At 29.7% G+C, this 24,698-nt stretch overlaps 3 protein-coding genes across 9 annotated transcripts in view; 2 read left to right on the plus strand and 1 right to left on the minus strand.

Moving 5' to 3' along the window:
• On the plus strand, positions 1-13,028 carry LOC105196186 (DNA repair protein REV1). 2 transcript variants are annotated; one of them, XM_039453416.1, is made up of 7 exons: positions 259-365; positions 595-2,041; positions 2,838-3,279; positions 5,129-6,311; positions 10,903-10,935; positions 12,527-12,669; positions 12,840-13,028. In XM_039453416.1, the coding sequence occupies exons 1-7, from the start codon at positions 315-317 to the stop codon at positions 12,985-12,987; spliced, it is 3,447 nt and encodes a 1,148-aa protein (XP_039309350.1). In that variant the 5' UTR covers positions 259-314; the 3' UTR covers positions 12,988-13,028. The 2 variants fall into 2 exon arrangements, with proteins under 2 accessions (XP_039309351.1, XP_039309350.1); XM_039453417.1 differs by lacking the exon at positions 10,903-10,935 and having other exon boundaries at positions 1-365.
• Positions 1-24,698, plus strand: part of LOC120356747 (TBC1 domain family member whacked-like) — a 512,462-nt gene that overhangs the window by 332,874 nt on the left and 154,890 nt on the right. The gene's annotated exons all lie outside the window — the stretch shown is intronic.
• LOC105196185 (GMP synthase [glutamine-hydrolyzing]) overlaps positions 12,742-24,698 on the minus strand; it is a 17,090-nt gene continuing 5,133 nt past the window's right edge. For all 4 annotated transcript variants that reach the window (XM_011161976.3, XM_011161975.3, XM_039453418.1 and 1 more), the window contains exons 4-9: positions 22,763-23,060; positions 18,177-18,654; positions 17,346-17,587; positions 16,578-16,748; positions 16,050-16,481; positions 12,742-13,415 (exon numbers count right to left, since the gene is read on the minus strand). In XM_011161976.3, coding sequence (XP_011160278.2) covers positions 13,314-13,415; positions 16,050-16,481; positions 16,578-16,748; positions 17,346-17,587; positions 18,177-18,654; positions 22,763-23,060 — 1,723 coding nt within the window. In that variant the 3' untranslated portion in view covers positions 12,742-13,313. The remainder of the gene's footprint in view (positions 13,416-16,049; positions 16,482-16,577; positions 16,749-17,345; positions 17,588-18,176; positions 18,655-22,762; positions 23,061-24,698) is intronic.

The following is a 24,698-nucleotide window of genomic DNA, read 5'->3' on the forward strand; positions in this document are numbered from 1 at the left end:
ATGTTCCATGTTCCATGGCCACATGTTGACAGTTGACATACGTATACATGTAGCTTAACTTTAAACTTGGTTTAATTTTCTATCTCTTGAATTCCAAGGATTACAAAATAATATGAGATATTAAATGTCAAATTGCTATTATTTTCACGCGTTAGAAAAGAAAAAAAATGTATCATACTAATTAAAATTTTAAAAATTTGGCGGAAATTGTAATCTCTCTTATATAATTGAACAATTTTTTAATCCTTTTTATTCCAGAATGCATAATATAATTATGGATCAGAAAATTTCTATATAGTTAAATTAGACTAATTATGCCAAAGAAGAAAAGAGATGGGTGGGGAGAAAATGGCTTTGAAGATTGGGTAAGTTTTATATATACAGAATGTTTGGCAACAAATGGGAAAAACTTTAAGGAATGATTTTCATCTTATTTTATAATCGAGACTCAATTCTTAAATTTTCTTTCTGTTGGAAAAAACGCTGTGTATTAAATTATTAATTAAGATTTATGATATTTTTTTAATAGTTTTATATTGCGTTTCTGGTGTATTCTTTATATGTATCATTTTTTAACAATATAATATTTGGCAGGGTGGTTATATGGCTGCAAAGAAAGCCAAACTGGAGGAACAGTTTCGTGATACAGCTAAGAAAGAATTTAAAGAATCTAAAGAATCATCACAATTGTTTAAAGGAATTGCGATATTTGTTAATGGTTACACAGAACCAACGTCGGATGAGCTCAGACGTCTAATGATGATGCATGGAGGAATATATCATCATTACATGCGCCCTAAAATCACGACTCACATTATAGCATCTAATCTGCCATATTCCAAAATAATGTTATATAAAAAGAGTCAAAATCCAATTCCTATTTGTAAGCCCCAGTGGATCATCGATAGCATAGCAGCTGGAAGCGTCTTGAATTTTCAGAACTATTTACTTTATTCTAATAGCACTGATGTACAGCCTCAGTTGGCATACAAATTAAATAATAAGAGTAAAGATAGTACTAACTTTGTTGCACATAATAAACCAGATAATATTATTGAGAAACCTGAAACTTCAGTGAACAACAAGACTGATATAAATAGAAAGAATTCATCAAAACACAATGTGTTTAATGATGCATCGAAAGAAATTATAACCAACTCTAATCAATCTTTGAATACAAAAACGAGTGCGCAATCTACAAAGGATGCTGAATTTCTATCGACGTTTTACAGTAACTCGAGATTACATTATATTTCTACCATGGGAACTATGTTCAAAGATTATGTGAATGAGTTAAGGGATAAGAGCAACGGGGTATTTTCCGGCCTTGAGCGTTTAATAAAATTAAATGGCACTAAGAATGCCTCTACTTCAGTTGGCTGTGAATTGGATTTTGAAGATGAGACAATTTGTTTTGCAGATAAAATTACAACTAAAGCGAATGACAAGCAATCTATTATAATGCATATTGATATGGACTGCTTTTTCGTATCCGTGGGAATCAAAAATAGACCGGAATTACAAAATGTACCGGTGGCCGTAACACACGCGAAAGGCAATACATTTTCGGCGAATTACAATGGCAAAGAAGAGTTTGGATCTATGTCGGAAGTAGCTTCATGCTCGTACGCAGCAAGAAAGGCTGGTGTAAAGAACGGCATGTTTTTAGGAGAGGCATTAAAACTATGTCCTAACTTAACGACGATTCAGTATGATTTCGAGGGTTACAAGGAAGTTTCATACATATTGTACGACACCGTAGCATCCTATACTTTAGATATCGAAGCGGTAAGCTGCGACGAAATGTATGTCGATTGCACGAAAATTCTTGAGACATCTGGACTTTTACCGTTGGAGTTTGCTACTATAATCAGGAATGAAATAAAGCAGAAAACGGGTTGTCCGGTGTCCACGGGATTCGGTAATAATAAGTTGCAGGCGAGATTGGCAACGCGAAAAGCTAAGCCCGATAATCAATTCTATTTCAGCGGTCAAAACGCAGAGACATATATTCGAACTTTTAATATAAGAGATTTACCAGGTACATTTGAGTGATCAGTATTATTTACATTGTTATATGTAAAAACTAAATCTTATATTTGAAAAAAATAGCTTTGTTAAATGAATATATCAGATTTGTATTTCACAATAAGTATTTAGCTTCAATTTTTTCCAGGGTTGAGTAAGTCAACATATTTTTTTAAACTAAATTAATTGTAAAATTAATTCAATTATGTTGAGAATTGTATAAAAAGCTGATTCAGTTGAAAGATTGCGTTGACATTAAATTAATTTAAATTTAATTGTAAAAGTTAATTTTGAAAAACAGTTACATTAAATTAAAATGTAATTTTTTTAAATTAGATGATTCTAAATAAGAAAACAATTATAATGTGGATCATTAAATAAAAATATTTTATATTTTTAAATTTGAATTTTGGTTTGTTAATAAAATATTACATTCACACGAAGATCTTGTGTTGGCTTTTATTAGCTTCTTATTTTATTTGACTTTTGTTTTGCAGAGTTTTTATGTATTATATTATTTTTAAATTAAGTTTATATGAAATAACAGGTATATTATTTTTATATGTGTGTATAGTAATGTATTTTTTTTATCTAGGTAAATTTTTAACTTAAGAAAAAAGTTAATAAGTTAAAGTTTATATATTTTAAAAATAATTAGTGAAAATGAAAACTCATTCAAAATTAATTAAGTTAAAAATATTAACTTTGAACTTTATTATTTAATTTTTAAAGTTTCTACCTAATCTTGATTTTCTCAATTAATTATTTTTACTGCCTTTATTAAAATTAATTTACTTAATTCTTTGTAGGAGTTGGCGGAACAACTTCATATAAGTTACATAAAATGAATGTACGTACATGCGAAGATTTGCAAAGAATCTCGTTGGGAGTTTTACAAAAAGAATTCGGCAAAAAGATGGGAGAGCAGTTGTATAAGATGTGCCGTGGGATAGATGACACAAAGCTGAATCTAGAATATATCAGAAAATCTGTATCAGCTGAAGTTAATTATGGCATAAGATTCCAGAATAATGGTGATGCTGTTGATTTTTTGAGCGAATTATCTGTAGAGGTGTGTAATCGATTGACATTGGCTCGTGCAAAAGGTAGATGCATCACATTAAAATTGATGGTCAGAGCTGAAGAAGCGCCGAAGGAAGCCGCAAAGTTCATGGGTCATGGACTTTGCAATTATATAACAAAATCGAAGAATCTTATAGCAGCTGTTAATGACATCAATATAATTAAAAAGTAAGTTTTTGCTATTAATCTGTTAATTTTGTATACAGGAGGAGGCTAAATTTACATTGAGACATCTGAATATCTTGAGAGAATGCATTTTAGAAAAAAAATGTTTCAGACAAAAGTTGTATGATCTGGAAGATAGATAATAGTAAATTTTCGAAAAGTATTAAATAGAGATGTTATACTATGTTCATTACAAAAATGACTTTCATATGATCTTAAAGAATAGATTTTTTTGAAATTGATTTTATTTTAAGTCCTCTTTTAGACCATATAACTTTCGTCTGAAACATTTTTTAAATGCTATCTTTTCAAGATATTCAAATGTTTTAATATTAGATTTCATGATCCACGTTGTAATTATTTTGAGTAGTCTAACTTTAAAAACTTACGAATTTCTAATTAAATATAAATAATGCTTTACAAAATTAACTTTTAGTTTAACTTAATTTAATCTTAACATAACTTTTTAACTAGCTAGTTTTTTGTTCATGTAACTTTTAAGACTTCTGACTCCTCAGCCGAAAACTCCACGTTGACAGTAGCGACATTCCGTCGGAATTAAAACTAATAGACGTGAAATGTGACAAATTGACGATGAGATGTTGTCGTGTATGTCACTTTGTTATTATGTGTTTTGTATGTTCTTAAAGTTTGGCTACTTATTTCTGAAACCCATATATTTTACATTCTTTTTATGTGGTGGTTGTTCCATTTTAACAGAAACCAATATCTTGTGAAGAAAGCATTAAAAAAAAAAAGTTTCAGAAGAAAGTTACATAATTATTATATCGTTATGTGTAACACTTGCACCAGAAGATAACAATTTTCAATGCTGTTAACTTTTGAGAAGCTAAAATGGCTATAAATTTCCAAAGATTAAAAGATTATAATTAAAAACAAAATTAAAAATAATTATGATGTTTAACAGATAGAGTATACTCTAAAAAATTTCGTTTTTGTGATTAATAATCATTTAAAAATTGATTGAAAAAATAATATTTTTAGGAAGTCTCAGGTTCGATCCCTGACTGACAATTATACGACACTATCTTGATTACCAACTCAAGATTTTAGTACTTAATATACAGCTGCTTCAATGTTAAACTTTAATACAATTTTCTCAGAAACTAAGGCCCATTTACGCTAATTTTTTTACACTTTTAGTACTTGATACGCTCATTCGAATAAGCTATAGCTCATTTCATTTGGCATTGCATAATTCTTGTCATTTCCTTGTGAGGAATATTTTTATTCCCAACAAAATTCTTTAGTTTTTTTTTAAGAGTTTTTTTATTAGTATAATTGCTACATTAGATGCTTGTTAGCATTATTATTAAATGGATTATCAGTTTAATATTGTAGTATTACTATTCTTCTTCAACTTACAATTGTGTTTCAAAACTGAAAATTTATTCGGCGCGCAGTTTGAAACTTGAATATGTGTATAAAATCTTATAAGAAATATTAGCATTAAAATCTATGATTGTTAAGACTTTTGAAATAATGTTTTCAGATATTTTGTTCTTTTGTTATTTTCAATTTTTGAATTGGTTCTTATTATATTCATAAACATATAAGATCCAATATCAAAGTTAAAAAAAACTTTTGTTTAGTTACAAATATATTCTTTATGGAAAACATTTTTTGTGAATGATTGAAATAATGAATTTTTCAAAAATAAAATAGATTAAGTGAAACATTCGACTTCAATACCTTTTCTTTTTTAAGCCATAAAATTTTGAAACATTTTTTTCTAAAATGCTTTTTTTTTTAAGATCATCCACTGTTTCCATTAAAAGACTTGTTAGTATATTTCATAAAACCAAGTAAATACATGTTTTACGTAATCTAGGGAAGTTATAAATATTTGGAACCAATTGCATTTAATACCCGAAGACATGAGAGGAATTGGAATACAAATATCCAGATTAGAAATGTATAAGACTAAGCAAGCTAAAAGCAACTTAATTAATTTTTTTAATAAAACGAAAAAATCACAACAAACGTACGATAAAATGTTGGAAGATGACAACAAGGATCATTGCGTCTCGGAGAAATCTAAATTGGATTGCTCTGAAATGTCTCCAACTACAAAACCATCACTAGAAAGAAAAATTTGTGATGCAGAAATTAATAATTTGCTACCGGAATCGGCAAAAAATTCTGAGTTGATCGATAGTGCAATTCCAATTGATGTTCAAGTCGAACCATTGACAGCTAAATTAAAAAATAAGTCTAAGGTTAATGAAAATACTAGGGCGAAAGATTTATTTGAAAAATCCAACAAAAAAGTACTACAAAAACAAACGTCTCAAGAGAATTTTTTTAAACAAGTAAAACCAAATAGCGGAAAATTATCGAAATGCGATATCGAGATACCGCAAATACAAGATATTGATATGTCTGTGTTAATCGAATTGCCTACAGATATAAGAAATGAGATATTAGACGAGTACAAAAGAAACAAGAAACAATCTCGAATGAACACTACAGTTGATTCGATAAATGAAATGCTGCATGACGAAGAAAATACAAATGTACAAAATTGTTCGCAAGTCGATCCGGACACTTTATTAGCTTTGATGGAAAGTAATTTGCATCCCGATGTGCAACGCGATGTGCAGATGTACTGTAATATGAAGAAAAAAACTAATAGAGCAAATTTCATAGAAACAAATAAAAAAAGCGATAGTAAACAATTACAAGAAGTGGATGCTTCAAAGATCAGTGATAATAAAGAGAATGCAATACTTAATGTAAATAGCATTTGTAAAGATAAAGCAGAACGTATAGCACCAGAGAACACAATGCATGCGGCGGATCAACTGGGCAAAAACGGCGATACTACTGAAGCAAACCATATACCGTGCCAAATTAATCGTGTCGAGACTTCAAATAAGAATATTGCGATAAATAAAACTGATATCTGTATTTTACAGAACTTGAGTATTTTACATAACAATGAGAAAGTAGATAAACATCAAGAAATGTTGATTAATCTTGTGAATCATCTCTTCACTCTTCCATTACAACAGGTACTCATAATTTCATAAAAAAAAATTTATATAACACGGAAACATTGCGATGAATACTTTATCGCAAGATTGTAAAATTACAAAAATGTTGCTAAAACATTGAAATGATAAAACGTTTCGAAGTCTTTAAAAATATTGCAATATTACAATATATGTTTATTATTTATAATGTTTCTGATATTTTAGTTGCCACTATATTAACGCATTTTGACTGTCATATACATATAACTTCCCTAGAATATCATATAACCCTGAATTAATTTTCACACTCAAGAATCAAAATATATATATTTTACTTACTTTTGTCTTCGAACTTAATTTTTTGGGAACTCACTCTTTCGAGACATTATTTTATTAAAATGTGGGTGCAAAAGTTCAATGCTGTGCGTTTTTCATTCTATCTTATATTATTTTTTAGTTATGCGAAGAAGAACATCACTATGTCCATTTGACGCGTACTGTTCACGGGTGAAGCATTAAACATTTTTTACAATATTATTTGAAATGTTACAACATTGCTAAAATAATATTGTGAAAAAAATCTTTGCAAGATTGCAATGCTGCAAGCTTCTGTGCTATATGAGAAATCATTAACTAGGAACTGAATTCTGCATTTTATTTTTGAGATGTAATATCAATTGGCAAAGTTTCACATTTTTTTTAAAGTTTTAAAAAAACTGTATAACCGGTTTTTACCACTGATAGACTTTTTGGGAAAAAAAAGTGATAAAAAGTTTTCTGTTAAAAATAATAAAATATATAAAAAACAGTGAAAGAAAATGTCATTGAATAAATAAATTAAGAGTGTTCTAATTTAAGTTTTATTTAAAATAAAGTCCATAATAAATTAAGGCATATAAAGAAGGATCGTGATAGGTGTGGGTTAGAGATATTATAGTTTCGTATAATTTGCGTTGAATTTTGAAGAACAACTATTACTCCGTTACAATCTATTTAAACAGTGTAGAATGATTACTAATCATTAGTGTTCATTTTGTTTTTATAAAAGCTGAATTTCGATTTTGCAGATGGTAGAAATTTTTACCTGTGTATACCTTTTTTACGTAATTTTGAGTATGTTAAGCATTAATATTTTAACTTTAGTTTAAAGACCTTGAATATGTGCTTTCAAATAATGTAATTGAATTTAATGTATGTCGTGTGTATAGATTTGGCATGTACAGTTATATTGTGTACAGGGGATCATTATTGATGTTGTAACTGCTCTTACGATTTTACAACTTACAGTGGACGTTACATAATGCTTACTAGTAGCAAAAAAATTTACCTTGAAAAGTTATTTTTTAAGCCAAAGAAATTATTGAAAAATTTCTTTTTTAATAAAATATATTTTATAAAATGTTCACCAATTTTCTTTTATGGCATTTATTAGTGTGTAAAATCTACGAAGGATCTCTAATTTGTGATTTTTTATAATTATAAATTTTGTGATATTGTTAATATGTCACAACTCAATTATCTCTTATCTTATAAGTACACTCTTTTTCTTCTGTAGTAATTGTAAATTATGTTCGTTCTATATACCTTGGCCCTTATTTCTTGAAAATATATGAACTTTTGTTTACGAAAGTGTTAAAATAGTTAATGGGAGAATACCGTATTTTTAATAGAAAAATTTTTGCTAATTTTTTTCCCGAAAAGTCAGTGGTAAAAACCGGTGATAAAGTTTTTTAAAACTTTAAAAAATGTGAAACTTTGCAATTCCATTGGTTATTCTGCTACTTTCGTATGTGAAAGTTATTCGCATGTTTTCAAGAATGGGGCCCCTGATGAATTTCTACCTATAGGGTGATTGGTAGAATTCTAATAAACAGGTGTTCATAAAAATTGTATTGCATTAATACTTACTGAGTTATTTTAAGAAAAAATGGCATTTTCTTCCAACCGTAGAAAATAGTAAATAAATAATAGAAAATATAGAAAACTTATTTATCCATGAGATATCGGAATGTAAAATAAATATATTAAGGTATATTATTGTACCCTGTATGGCTTAATACTCAATATGGCCTATTTGCTGTTTTTAAATAGTTACATGATAAAGTGAACAAATAACGCTAGTATGTCGTATAGGTCTGCGTTCCAAAATCATACTACAGTAACTAAAAAGCTGCAACATATATAACAAATTACAGCTTTTTAATTACTGTAGTATAGTTTTGAAATGCAGCCCATGTTAACGTGATTTGTTTACAACAGTTAGTTTATGTATTCTGTTGACAGCAAACTCAAAAGTAGAATTTTCTTGGATTGTTTTTCTCATAATCTAATTCCATACAGTACATTAATATTGTATTAACATCTCAGCAATATTGGATCGCAAGATTGCGAATGTTACAGCATTGCGAAATATTAATACAATATTGATGAGGGATTACAGCAATGTTTAATGTCCCTTGAATTGTCTTATGGACAATTCAACATTGAGTCAATATTGATTCAATATCTATTTAACAAATAAAAATATTTGTTTGAAATATCTATGTAAATATTAATATGGTTACACCACACAATCCCAATGCAAAACAATATTTTTGTAACATTTTAAAAAGCATTTTTCGCAATGAAAAAAAATTCCTCTTTCAAAGAATTTTTTTCGGAAATTTCCAAGCAGTCACCCATCCAAGTCGTAACCGCGTCAAACGGTGCTCTGCGACTTCTGCGAACTGATTCCTAGCGATGATCTGTTAACACTGTGTTACCTAGATATCACTGATAGATCAAATCAATATATATGTTATCGAAAAAATAAAACATTAAAGTATAATATTTATATAAACATATAAAAAATTGTTTTTTTACTGATTTTCACAAATGCAGAATAGCATCTGGAATAACTTTTCTGTTATTTGTATAAATAAGAATACAATTAAAGAAAGTCAATATGACACAATAATTAAATATTAAATTAATAAAAAAATTGTTTTGAAAAACATTTAAAAAGTATTTTAAAAAATTGACTGCTCATTGAGATGTAGATCCAGGGTTCTTTCATCCACGATTTTTATCGTATATTGATAATATTTGTTTTTGGTCACAGTACTATGCTCAAACAACATTATTAGACGTTTCTGTGATGTTTTTCAATATGGAATCTACATTTGCGATGTTGCTGCAACTTTTACAATCTTGCAATGCAATGTTGTTGAGATGTTGATTCAACATTAACTGTCAATATAACAAAATATATAAATTTTCTATTTACATAACTTTCTATTTTCGTTCTATTTTCTATTTTTACAAAACAAAAAGATATCGATAATAATTTGTTCAATATTGTTTCAACATTGCAGCAACATTAACAATCAATGTAGAAAAATCAACATAGATTCAATATTGAAAAAACATGCATACTTCAACATTCAACACTGCAATGTCTACAATATCTCCGCAACATTATTGCAATGTTCTGTGCTACATGGAAATATTTCGTGGGAAAGTTACTGCTTTCTATAACTGTCAAGTGCTGGTCTGTGATGGTTATTGATCTTCGCAAATCATATTATTGTAATTTTATATTTACACTTTACAATGCTGTATTTATATTTTCGTTATAACGTGTTTATAACAAAAAAAATTCTTTGTAAGAACCAATATGACCTAGATCCTAAATTAATGAGTACACACATATCGATTGTAATGTTTTTTCGGCACTTTTATTATTTCACAGATCATAAATTTTAATCCGTTTACTAAACTGCGATTTATAAGCCATGGTTTGAAAGGGGAAAAATTAAGAGAAGTTAATTGTTTACATAGATTTTTGACAAAAATAATTTTTTGTGTACTCTTATATGTCAGTATGTCAATAAACATTTTAATAAACTTATAACTTATAAATATATATAACATTGGTATATTATAACCCATTTTTCAAATACTTTTTGTGAAAAAGAGGAAAACGTAATTAGCCCATATTGAGTATATATGTAACTCATATGACCTAAATAGCACATTTTCAAAAATCTTTACTGCACTTACATAAATATGTGAAATTGTTCCATATTTTAAATTAATGTTTAGAAATGTTTCCTACTTTGAATCTGGCCATCAGTTTTTATTTTGCTCTCAGCAAAAAATTTTAAAAAATTGTAAAGTTTAAACAAGATATTGTGATTACTGAAAATCACCGACTTAGCCCGATCTATCGCCAAATGCAAACACGCAACGAGATAGCCTGGCGCTGCGAGGTGCGCAGGGAATTGTTTATTACAAGTGGCAATAGATACACGAACGGCGCAGTAAATCTTGAAAAAAAGAAAAACAATTTTCCGTGCGCCTAGCAACGATGATTGTTGGGCAGGCGTATCTCATCACGCACTTGTATTTAGCGATAGGCCGAGTTAAATTAGTGATTTTTACTAATTAATATTTTGTTAATTATTGCAAATTTTGCAAAATGTGTCAGCCGACAAGAGGTGTAGCGGTGTCATTACCGAACACTCTGTATAAATGTCAAATATTTGTTTTTTTATATTTACTCCACCAAAAACTTATTTCAAATAGTATTTTTTATAGATACATTCTTTAAATAAATATTTCTATTACTATTTTCAATTATTTTTCCCAGTGCTGGACTAATGAAAATTATCAAATAAGTCCGGTAAGTGCGATATTACAGCCCTTCTTCCAGCAATATTCCATGACAATTATTAACTTATCTCCTATAAGCACTACAATATTATTTAATATTAAATAATATTCCTGAAATATCATTTAACATTAATAAAGAGTGGTTATATGTCCATTCCTGAGAATATTATATGGATGTATGAAAAGTAAATAATATTAGGGGAAAGTGGGTATATCAGACTGTGTTCCAAAGTTTGAAAGGGCTCATGTTCAAATCAAACCACATCACAAGTTGATCGTAGCACTAATGATCCGGCCAACCAGATCTGGCCGTAGAAATGTTAAATCAGTAAAATATTACAAGTTACCAGACTTGGAATAATTGCATTTTATTGATTTCAATTCTAATTATATAAACTGTCGCAAATTTTTTTCTGAATAAAATTTTCATTTTTGACTGTCAAATTACTCGTTTTTACTTAATACTAAAAAATACATTAAAGTTTTTTAAAATTTTATCTAAAAATCGACAAAAATAGGGATATCCGATTTGGAATTTGTGATTCCAAATCAAATCGGAAAAAGCGTTTTCATATTTTTATTATAGTTCACAGATAAAAGATACTCGTTAAAATGGTCTGAAGCAAAAATAAAGGAAATTAAATTATCTTTCTAACGGCACATTCAGTTTTACGATCGGATTTTATTTACACTTTATAGAAAGAAAAAACTGCAAATAGGTCCAATTTACCCTAATTACCCTTATTTATTTTAATATTTTAAATTATTGGAAATATTGTAACGTTAAATAATTATAAAGTTTAATGAATTTCATGCATAATTCACATTAATTTTTTTGAACAAAAATATTCGTAGAACATTTTCATAATATTCCATAGATATTGAAATAATGTACCACGAATATTATATAAAGCGGACATATAACATTAATACAATATTTCTATAATATTAAAATAATATTAAAAATATTGAATATTCTCGGAATATTATTTTAATTTTTAATAATATTCGTCTAATATTTTAGGAATATTGTAGTACTTTTAAGATCACAGTACGTTGCGCGACGTAATTTTATTTCAGTATTTTCAGTTTTCAATTTTTACAATTCGAAAATAAACATTTAAAAAATTTAATTCTAGTAGATCTAGCTAATAAACACAGGTATGATTTCAATTATAATTAACGTATTTCATTGAATATCGAAATATTAAAAAAAATATTCAACTTTTATACATAATATTAATTAAAGAAAACAGAAAAAGTTGAACAGATTTTGCATTTTACAAAAGATGGTAAATACTATTTTTCAACATTTGATTTTTTCAAAGTAGGATTTGAAAATTTTCTATTAAATTACCATTATTCTTGCGTACAATCCTTAAATTTTATCTAATATCTTTAATACATCATAAAATTCCTTCTCTTTTCCGATAAACATCATTTGGAATGAAAAATTGTGTCGTGTTTCCCTCTTTTCTCCCATTTTTTTTTACATAATAATTGTATCAAATAATATAGTAATATCGAATTACTGTTTGAAAAATTATGTATATTATGTAAAAATGATTTTTTTTTACCTCAACTAAATGATATTTTTGTAGATAAAACTGCAAATACAAACGTGGGTCACTAAATCTAATATTGTGAATGAAGTGGATTTCCTGTCACTAGCGACATTTCTTAGCATGCTTCCGGAAAAGAAACGTATCGAAGATTTACATGTTTTGCTGAAAACAATGTACAGGTAATCTATCTTCAATATTTTTGTTAAAATTTTCCACTTTATAACAAATGGATAATAAATAAACACTGCAGATTTTAAGGAACAGATATCGTTTTACTCGCTTATAATCGATAAATAAAAATATTCGACATATATGATACATTAAACATACTTATAAGACTGTTTTTTAGATGTACAACGAAAACTGGAAACTGCATTTGGCATAGAACGTACAGAAGGACCGTGAAACATGTTCAACGTTATATGCAGATCGAGTACAACAACAATCTAATGATACCGTTGATCAGATGTAATGATCCAAGATGTAATAACAATTGAATACAAAATCTCGTAAATTTAATAAATTAAATTTCTACTAATGAGTGTGTAATATAAGAAATCTATTTACAAGCGAATGTGATATCTTTAATTTCAATCGAACGCAAATGCCGTTCTTTGTCTAGAGAAGCCAGTAATACACGATTCGTTTAATGTATGCTTTTGGAAAGTTTGCTCGGTCTTGTATAAATTAGTAAGAAGTCATTAATCTCGAATTCGTGTATTTTTATAATATATATATATTTTTTAAATATATTTTTTTCGTTTTGTAATCGTTACGCGCGCAGGGATGGTGAAAAAATAGAAAGGGGCCAGACGAGCATTTACTACTCCCATTCGGTTGTTCCCGGTGGTTTAGACGTTAGGTCATATAAAACGCGTGAAATTCCGGGCACCGTGGATATTTCAGTTACCATCTTTTTCACCACCTATAAAACATAATTTAGATAAATTATACAATTATTCTTAATATCAAATTAAAACGAATACAGTAATATTGGACGAAAGCAGTTCTAATACTCAATAATTTTCTAGGTAAATTTATAAACATTTACAAGATTCCCTTAAACTGTGCACCACATGTTTGACCGGACATAAAATACAGCTTTTTAGAAAGAATCAAGAAACGTAATATAACAAAATTAAATTACTATTTAATTTAATTATTTTAACGCTTACAATCATCTCTTCTATCCCCCTTTTATTCCGAAAAACTGTAAAGAATTTATTGCGAAAAATATTACCTCGACCAGGGTTAAACCTGGATCTCTCAACTCTCTGGACAAGTGTCTTAGCCAATTCGATCACAGAGACACTTGACAATATTTATTGAATAACCGATGACATGAAATGAGTGTCAATTTCGGTCGATGCGTATATATAATATATAGTCTCAGTGCTCGAATCGGAAAGTTCGACGGGATCCAGGTTCAAACCTTGGTCGAGGTAATATTTTTCGCAATAAATTTTTTACTTTATTTTTTTATTTAAAAGTTTTTCGGGATTAGGGGGTTCGTAGAAATATGTGTAAGCATAAAAAAATAATTAAATTGATTAGTAATTTAATATCGTGATATTACATTCGGGGTTTTTCTTAAAAAGCTTTGTTTTAAGTTCGATAAAATTATACAGCGTCCAGTTTGGGGATTTAAAAATTTTGTAAAATTCCCAGAAAAGTGTTTACAAATTCACCTAGAAAATTATTGAGCATTAAGAATTGCTTTCGATTGGTATTACCACATTTGTTATTTTAATTTGTTGTTACACTTTCTGATCATATTAGGATTTGTTTGTATTATTCTCAATATGTTAAAAAGTGTATGCGCGCGTGTACACAGTGTTCCTAAACTAATGATAAATATTTTAATGATAAATTCTTTATAACATACATTTTCTAAGACGAAAATGCTCATATGAAAATATCGAAATTATAATAGAGTTCAAATGGAAAGAATTAAACTGTCCAATGCACATGTTTTTTTCAGTACTTTTTCAGTGCACACGTAGGTTTGTTACTTTCAATGCTTTTCCTTAAATTAAAAAAACATCTAAAAAATTCATGAAAAATTTTATTAAAAAAATATCTAAAAAATTCATAAAAAATTTTTCTATATTGATTTAAGGCTCATGACTTCTCAGCCGAGAACTCCGCGTTGACAATAGCGACATTCTGTCGCGGACAAAATGAGAACTAATAGATGTGAAACGTGACAGATTGACGATGAGATGTTATCGTGCATGTCATTTATTATGTGTTTTATTGTGAAAATATGACTTGTCTCGTATTTACTAAATGCGTAAAAATAGACTGCGAATCAAGTTTCTTTGAATTTTATACATAAAAGTACATTTTTCACTCCTTTCAATAGTTATCCATGTGTTTTTCTGTCTAAATAGGCGTCACTTTACGTGCTTTTTACGACTATTTACTGACTGCTAGGCGAAAAAAGAACAATCTTGATCGATATTTAGAAATGTTTTAAAGCCATCTGATGAGTCTGTTTTATCCAAATTGGTTTTATTTACAAATAGCACGTCGAACAAAATTACGTGTCATTTCACGCAATTTCTCGCTTTGACGTTACGACTTCAATATGGCCGCGGCAAGTACTCAGGAGTCTTAATTTCATAATTATTTTAATAAAACATTTATTGAATATTTTACTTCTAATAAAATTTGAAGCAAGAGACAAACTTCATCTATTGTCCAGTATTTCATTTTTTTGACAGTAACTAAATGGAGAAATGATTCGTCAAAATCTTTTAAAGAAACATTATTTTAATTAAAAACGTTTTTCATAAATAATTAGCAAAATTGTTATTTATCATCGATTATTGCAATAAATATTACCAAGTGCCTCGGTGGTCGAATTGGCTAAGACATCCGCCTAAAGAGTTGGGGTTTAACTTTGTGGTCGAGGTGATATTTTTATAGCTTTCTCGTTCAAAAATATAAGATAATTTTTGCGGCCCATTTTTATACTCATTTACACGAGACAAGTTACATTTTCACAATAAAACACATAATAATGAAACGACAAGTAAAACAAAATTTTATCGTTAAAATGTCATGTTTCATGCTTATTAGTTTTAATTTTTTCCGCAATACTACATTACCACTGTCAACGTGGAGTTTTCAACCGATTATTCAAGAGTCTTAATGAAAGAGCCTTTTTATTGTATATTTGTATTTGTCTAATAATTTCCAAAGACATTTCTAATGAAAACATTATTATTAGCGATTTTATTATCTCTGAACGCGTGAAATTGCACGCACGCACGCACGCACGCACGCACGCACGCACGCACGCACGCACGCACGCACGCACGCACGCACGCACGCACGCACGCACGCACACACGCACGCACGCACGCACGCACGCACACACACACACACACACACACACATGTACATACGCACCTGTAATTTTTAAACACTTCTCATTTGAAAACTAACAGCCTCGATATTATAATTTTCGTTTTAACATGTTATAAAGAATTTGTTATTAAAATATTTACCGTCAATTTAATGATATCCAATAGAAATGAAAAACATAACTTACATGTATCGGCAAATCTTTGCCAGGTATGGCGGGCATGCCAGTCATGAAATCATTAGTACAGAATGGTCTAAGCACAACAGAACGTTGACATGATAACGTGCGACATGCCGTGTCGCGATCAAAATGTATCGGTATTAGAACAATGGGCATCTGGCTAATGGCTCCCATACAGCCGTTAGAAGCTAACACTTGATTAGCTAAATGGTCCGCCTGTCGTAGAGTCGCTATCACATTCGAGGTGAGATACGTAGGCGTAATATCCTGGATAGGATGATGAAGCTGCGGCCCAAAAATATAACACACACGGTTTACATTGTGACACACGCGTGGAATTAGTTTCGCAAGGAATAACATATCTTCCCACTCTACACCTTCAGATACAGTCTCCTCGCATGATAAACCTACTACGTAGCTGTAAGTTCTTCGATCACCCTGTAAAAACAGACAATATATAACAATAAATTAACATCTGACAAATTGGAAATCGAATATATTTCAATACCAATTCTTGTGTTATATGATTTTTACCTGAACTCCTACGCTACGAATAGGCAAGAGGGTTGCCGCGATATGACGATGACTCGAAACCCTTCGGAGCTGTTGTCGCTCGGTTTCGCTCGTCGCGCCTTCCACGCGATTTAACAACGCATGTTTTTTTTGAAGCATTTGCTCGTACTCGGCCATTATTTTTACTATGACCTGGCAAAAACAATTATAGATATAAGAACTGAATTATTTTTTTAGTTAAAGTTAAATAATTTTTTAAATTAAGGTTAATGGTTTATAAAATTAATTTAATTACGCTAGAAACTACATCAACAAAAAAAAACTAAATTAAAAGTTGTGTTAAAATTAAATTAAATTAAAAATTAATTTCAAAAAGTATTATTTATTGAAATATAATTTTAAAAAATTAGACTAAATAATTACAATATAAATCATCAAAATATTTTATTCATAAATTAAGTTTATATGAAATAAATATTGTTTTTGTATAGAAACGTATTTTTTTCTTTACAATTTTTCTTTTACGTAATTAAATTTTTAATTTCGGAAAAAGGTTAATAAATTAATGTTTTCGTGTTTTAAAAATAACTAGTTAAAGTTAAAAATTAACTCATAAAATGAACAAAGTTAAAAGTTAATAACTTTTTAACTTTATTATTTAACTTTTAATTTTTTGATCTAGTTAGTAACTATCTAACTTTGTATATTTTAGATTTTTCATAATTCATGTCAATAATCTATTAAAGAAACAACTGGAATTTCAGTATTTTTTTGTTATATTTGTAATACCTGTGTTTCGGAGAAATCCTTCTCTATGTAAGGCTCATCTGCGCAAAGGATTCGTACTGCGAGTCCAGGGCCTGGGAATGGGTGACGCGCAACAAGTGCCGCTGGCAAACCGAGATCACAACCCAACTGTCTTACCTCATCCTTATGGAAATCTTTCAATGGTTCAACTACATAGCCTTGCGATCGCAATGCTCGTACAAGTTCGCTGTCGTTATGGTGCGTCTTTATGGCATCCGCTTTACCTAAACAAATAAAAAAATACGCATTCTGATAGAAATTTATTCAGGGTGTTTACTCAAAGTAAAAAAATTTTCTGAAAATTTCCGGTTTCTTTTTCGAAAATTATATTCAAAATTCCAAGTAAAAAATTTTCTAATGCAGCTTAAACAGACGTTAACACATCTTGAACACACTTTTGTGAAGGCAACGCATAATCCATGCGTTGCCTTCACCTCATATGACTCAATATATGTATGCTCTAAGGGTCTCTTTCACCAATCTAACCGATCGGTTAGTCCATTGAAATTGACCAATCGCATTGCCTGTGTAAAATAACAAATGCAATTGGTCAATTCCAATTCCACTAACCTCTCGGTTAGCTTTAACCGAGATTGGTGAAAGAGGCCCTAAATATAACAATGCATAAAATTAGAGAAATTATACAAGAGAAAAAGAAGGGCTTAAATTTAAATGTAAATTTCTATAAATTTCATCAATAAAATCCCTTAAAAATCTATAAATTTTCAATGATAAAAAAGAAATTCTTTGAAAATTCCAGATTTTCTCGGTAGTAAACATCCTAATTAAGAATTTAAAAAAATAGAGATTTACCACTGACTAAGGCGCTTGCACTTTCTATTAGATCAGGCCTGAGAGTGCCTTGCCCGAGGAAAATGTCGTCCGGCTTCAATCCCATTTCTGCCATCGCCTCGTTTGCGACTCTTACGAAAACATCTCCTATAATTTTCCGCTTTTCCTCTGGATTAGTAGTCTCACATAACATTTTGGTTAATCTGGTTCTGGGACTACTCGCTGTACCACATATTCCTTTATTATTCGTGACATTGGCATTCATCACAGGCGCGACATTGTCCAATGGAACAGTCGTCGTTCCCTGCATGAAATAGCGACCGGCATTCACTATTCTTAATGTGACACACAATTGAGCTAAACTTTGTTCCACAAATTGTGTTTCTCCTTTACGCATAAAGCCGTTATTAATGTGTAGAGCTATAACCTGCTCCTTACTTAAAGCTTTTTGTAATAGAGCTGCACACACTGTAGAGTCCACGCCACCGCTCACTAATAACTATAACAATTTACACATAAATTTAATAAAATATTTTTTTTGTTACATATATAAAATATTGCACTATAATTGAAAGGTTTCCTACAAAAACCAAATGTTTTTTTTTTCAAAATCTGAGTTATAATGCTCAAATCATTCTCTATCAGTAGCATTACATCATGAACAATTTTATTCTGACAAATTAAACAGAAAACAGGAAATATAAACAAGTAGTAATTCGCGAAAAAGATGCTAATTGAGGAAAAAAACCGTTTTGATTGTAGTTTCTTCATCAATCGAAAGTTAGCTATCCTGATTCCATAAAGGATTCGCTCGATTGTTAGGAAGCTATGTTCTAGTATTCTAGTTTAATACTTACTTTCAAGTTATACACAGTTTTGAACAATTTCATAGCAGTCAAATAATTGGTACAAATTATATTTTATGAAATAGATTATATTTTGTGAAAATGCTAATTGCACATTACATATTTCTCTTGAAACAGTTATTGCATGACGCCGGAAAGTACGTAATATTATTAATTGATAAACAATTTAATAGTTCTTGATGCTCAGAAGCATCTATAGAATTCACTTTCCTAAAAAACTGTAAAAATTTTATTACAAAGATTATTATTCAATACTAAGACGTTTCTTATATTTATATTTCAACATTTCTATTAGTCCAAATTTTAAACTTATTGTTGATATTACATTGCCTAAAAACTACGTTTATCTAATCTACATATAGTTATTGCGAGAAAATAACACTACATGCTTCAGTAGTCAAATTGATAAGACGTACGCACGGAAATCCAAGTCTGAATCTTGGCTGTTTTTTTTTACAATAAAATTTAGTTTTTCGGGGGGAGGGGGTGGCTTCTATAGATGCTCCTAAATATCGAAACTATTACATTGCTCGTCAATTTAATAATATTACATGTTGCGGCATTGCGCAATAACTGTGTTTCAAGTCCGACGAATATGCAACGCACAGTTTGCAAAGCCGGAAAATGTAAAAATTATTATTCACTAAATAATATTCAACTTTCAAAATTGTCAAAACTAAATAATCAAAAAGCTAACGTGTTTACGTGGTACTTGGTGAACAAGCTTTTTTGTTCAAAGATGCTAAATTTGGAAATAAGTTTTACATTTCTTATAATATTTTATTTTATCAATATATTTATATGATATTTGTAGTTTTTAACTTATTATTAATAAAAGTATTTGATTTTTATGCGAGGGGGAATTCACAACCCAAAATTTTGTACACCAATGCCGATTTTTGGCATTGCTGTAAAACACTGCCGACATTTTTGTACACTGCCGACAATGCTTATTGTTAGTCAATGCCTACAATGCCGTCAATCCTATATTAAAATTAAGGCAATGCCATGCAATTATGAACACTACCGCGTGCCCATTATCATACGCCAATGCCTGCACAAGAATTCTAAAGCTTTCCCGAAGTATTCAAAAATTTTTGTGCTCAACCCCATGATCGAAAAACCGACTCTGAAGTGAGCTCACCACTCCCCAACCACTGACGACAATGCCGTCAATATTATAGGTCACTGCTTACTTTTTTCGGCAGTCCACTGCCGAAATTTTGTACACCAATGCCGGCTGTGAATTTCCCCTCGTTTTTATGTTATAGAAATGTGGCACCATGTGCGCCCACGCATATATATATATATATATATATATATATATATATATGTAGCTATAGTCCCTATAACGAAGATCAGTTGTGGTACCTAAATTTTTAGTTTTTGTTTGTTGCCACTTAAGTATCAAACCATGTATCAATGCAATTGTATATCGAATATATTGGATATCAGATACGATAACTGCTCTTCGCTATAGGTATTTAAAAGATCCACATTTGTTCTACTTGTTATGTTGAGAATGGGCCCAAACGTTCAAGATTCATTTTGAATTTGAAATGAAGCTGGTAATTTGAACAAGAAAATACTTGCGTATCGAGTACCGCGCAAATTCTCTCACTAATCCTTTAATTATTCATCACTAAAATCCTCTGTGATTGATATAAACCGTCTCATATTTATTTTTTATCGGTCCAAATTTCAAATTTATTGTTAAACTTGATTGTCTATAGATAAGTAAAATGCAAGTTTTTATTCTGTTATTACTGTTTAAGTCTTTGTGGCATCTTCTCTTATAGGAGGTGGCATTTTACCTATATACGCATTGGAGAAGATGCTAGTTTTGCAGAATTTAATTAATCTTTTTCCTCAAAAATGTAAAATATCAAACTCTTTAATTATTTTATTTGATTGAATAAAGATTAATTTTTCATAATTTAAAAATCACTCCAGAAAAAAGGCTTAAATGTAGTTTAATTTATTTTTTAATGAGTCCTCAAAATTATAACTAAAGCCTAAAACTCTATTCCTATATTTATTATGGTCCAGAGAAAAATTATCACAATTATATAATAAATAAAGTAATTAATAATAAAAGTACGGAACGAGCAGAATTGGTTATTATTTATACAATGTAATTTATTTTAATATTAATAACACTGTCGATGGAACGTTTCGGTCTCATTTGACCTTCATCAGCAGTCAATAATTATTAAATTACAAATTAAAACATTTACTTGAACCTCCTCTACTTACTGTGTAATCAACATGAATCATAATTATATAATTCCGTACGACTTGGAGCGCATATTTATAATGTTGATGTGATTCAATTTCTATCCATTAAGTGTTGTCTATTAGTATAAAATTGTATATAGCTGGTTCGTTGTTGCCGTGCGAGAACACTCTAAATCCATGTTGTTAAAATAATTGTCAAATAGTTAAAAAAGTAGTCTTTATGCTTTGTCAAGTGTGAGAAATTGAATATATAGATATCGAGTAGACTGAACATCTTATATGGGTATGTCGTGCTAGATAAATTACAGTATGGATAAAACCTGTACTCGTTCGTTAATGCGTGTCTGTTTAATACAAATTTCTATAAGAGAGTCATATGAGCAAAAAACGTTTGTTATTTTTTATATATTTAAGGTTTAAAGATGAGAAGTTTTTGATTTCCTGGAAATTTAACTTTTTGGATTTGTTTGGTTTCTATAAGAAACCTTTCAATTGCATATTTTAATATACAGGGTGATCCAGATCAACCAGAAGAACCAGCACATAAATATTTCTCATAAAAAATGGGTTGAAAATGTTAATAGCCAAATGTTGTGATATCAATAGTTTTCAAATAGTGAGCGTTTGAAACCACAGGGTATTCCATTCGTGCCGTCAAATGCGGCGCAACCAAGCGGCCAGTCGAGCACTTTGACGGATACCACTAAATGGCACGATGCCGAACAAGTATTGCAAAGATTGTATAAATGTATTTTAAAATTTGTAATATAATTTGTAGTAACATTATAGCTTATTACGATTTTTGCTTATTTCGATTTTTTTTACTGTATTTTTCTTCTTTTCTTTCATATTGTAATGTGTAATTTCATTTAATTTATTTCCTCATGAAATATTATTCCTTATGAAATATTTCCTTATGAAATATTTATTTATATTAAACGCAAATTTCAAATGTAAATTTTTTCTAATATTGTTCGTGATAAAACTTTTTGTTTTGGAAATGTTTGTAGACTAATACTTTTAATATTATTTAATCAGATAATTTAATTAATATTCATTTTATTTACTAATTTAATTGTTTATACATAAAATGTATTTTAAAAACACTTTTTACTTATATAAATGTTTTATCGAATTTGCAATTGATATTACTTCTTGTCAATTAAACTGAATTAAATTTCAGAATACAGCAGTAGATGTTAACAGAGATTTCACAGAACTTTTGCAATACTTATTCGATATTGTGCCGTTTAATGGTATCCGTCAAAGGACCCAGCCAGCCGCTTGATTGCGCCGCGCTTAACAGCGCGAGTGAAACACTATAGTTGGACAGTTTCAAACCGTCTCCATTTGAAAATTATTAATACCACAACATTTTGTTATTAACATTTTCGATTCACTTTTTCATGAAAAATATATACGTGCCGACTCTTCCGATTGATCTAGATCACCTGTATTATTTTAAAAGTAGGGTTTATATTTTGAATCTTTTTAATTACGTACCAAAACCTTTTTGTTGCCTACAGTCTTTCTAATGTATTGAATACACTGTGCCTCCCGATCACGGAGTGTGTAATTACCCGTAAGGCCAGCGATACCGAATAAAAAGTTATGTAGCATCAATTTTCCGTTAGGCGTTAAATCCACTTCTGGATGAAACTGCACGCCGTATAAATTCATCTTATCGCTTGCTATACCTGCTATAAAGCTTGACGATCTGGCAGTAGTACGAAAGCAGTCGGCCACCCTGTCTATGCTATCTCCATGGCTTAATAGTACCATTTGCTCCTTATCCAAGCCCCTAATAAACAATATATCACTTATTACATCTTTCGGATGTGGAAAATGTTTTACACATGACTTTTTATAGTTTAAAAACAAACTATTATTTAATTTAAAGAGTTATGCCTAGTCAAAAATTTTGAAACAATCGATTTTTTTCAAAATCACATTTTCTAGAAGTCTATAGGGGAGACCGGGGTAATTCGGAAGACTTCTTTTTTCTTTTGCGTCTCCTGAGTCCTATATTCATAAAAAAAAGTTGGACGGTTTCAAAGGTTGAACTTTCCCCTTCACAATGCCATTATAGATAGAACACGGAAATGTATTTGCTTTGAAGTACATATAAAAATGTCGACCAATGCCAAATATTTCGAATAGCCCCAAGCCTGGAGTAATTCGAAGCTAGTTCGAAAATATTCTGAAATTTATGTTTTAAAATAAAAAATAAAATGTAAAAAAGCTATTATTAAAACTTTGTTTTATTCAAAAAAGAATAGATAATATTATGAAAAAATGTTATATACAATAAAAGAATATAAATGCACAATAACGTTTTTGGAACAAGTTAGGAACTATTCGTATTTCGTGTAATTACATCTATTGAGTATTAAATTGTGTATTTGGTACATAGAACGTAAATATAAAAGAAAAAAATCGTCCAAACGACGATTCGACGTTTGGTGTTTTAAATAGCCCAGACATCAACTGTGCGCATTATTGCGTGATTAACAAAAAATAAACATCACACAGCAAAAAGTAAACACGAAATGAATTCAACTGAACACGATACATTCCAAGTTTTCAAAAAGAATTGTATTTATCTTAAATTGCAAAAAAATGCTGATTATCAGAAATTACTTCGACTGTCGCAAAACACATTTTTCATTATTACAACTTCAATATAATGCCGTTACCAACAAAACTTTGTTAGCAGCATCGTTACATTAGGACGCGTTTACAGTATTTAAAGTAAATTTTTAATATGTACCCATAAAAAGTTATTTCCATTTTTCAACTTGCCCCGGTCTCCCCTAATGTTAAAAACATTCCCTGTAATTTTTAAGCTAATTTACTTTATTTTCACGGAGATATACGACTTGAGTATATCAAAAACTTTGAGTCTCTTCAAGTGCTCCGCGACAGCTGTGCTGAAGACTATCATTTCTTTTTATTTGCCTGTAAGTAGGAGTGTGCGGGTACCCGAGATTTCGAGTTCAGGTCGGGAATTTTTTTCGGGATCTGATCGAGACCCGAAAGTTTGTAAAGTTCGGGTACCCAAAAAATTTCGACGCAGAGCGCATAAAAAATGACTATCGCGCGCAAGAGAGCACTCGAGAAAGAATATCTCGTCAGTAACATTAAACTGATGTTTTAGAGGCAACAATTTCGGCAGAAGATACCTTATATAAGCTTAGAATAGATAACTATATAAATTGAAAAATAAATTTCGTATAATGGTGTAAATTTGAAATTTTAAACGCGTTTTTTTCAAAACTATGTTTTCAAAATTGATGATCAAGATATCTCAGAAACCGCTGCACCGATTTGAAATTTTACATCTTAAATCTAATTTTTAATTAAAGAATTTTTTCAACGTGTACTTTTATACTTTTTATGGATAAAAAAATATCTTTTTTGTACAAAAATCAAAATTTCA

The sequence above is a fragment of the Solenopsis invicta genome, chromosome 9 (assembly GCF_016802725.1).
Source record: "Solenopsis invicta isolate M01_SB chromosome 9, UNIL_Sinv_3.0, whole genome shotgun sequence".
Classification (NCBI taxonomy): domain Eukaryota; kingdom Metazoa; phylum Arthropoda; class Insecta; order Hymenoptera; family Formicidae; genus Solenopsis; species Solenopsis invicta.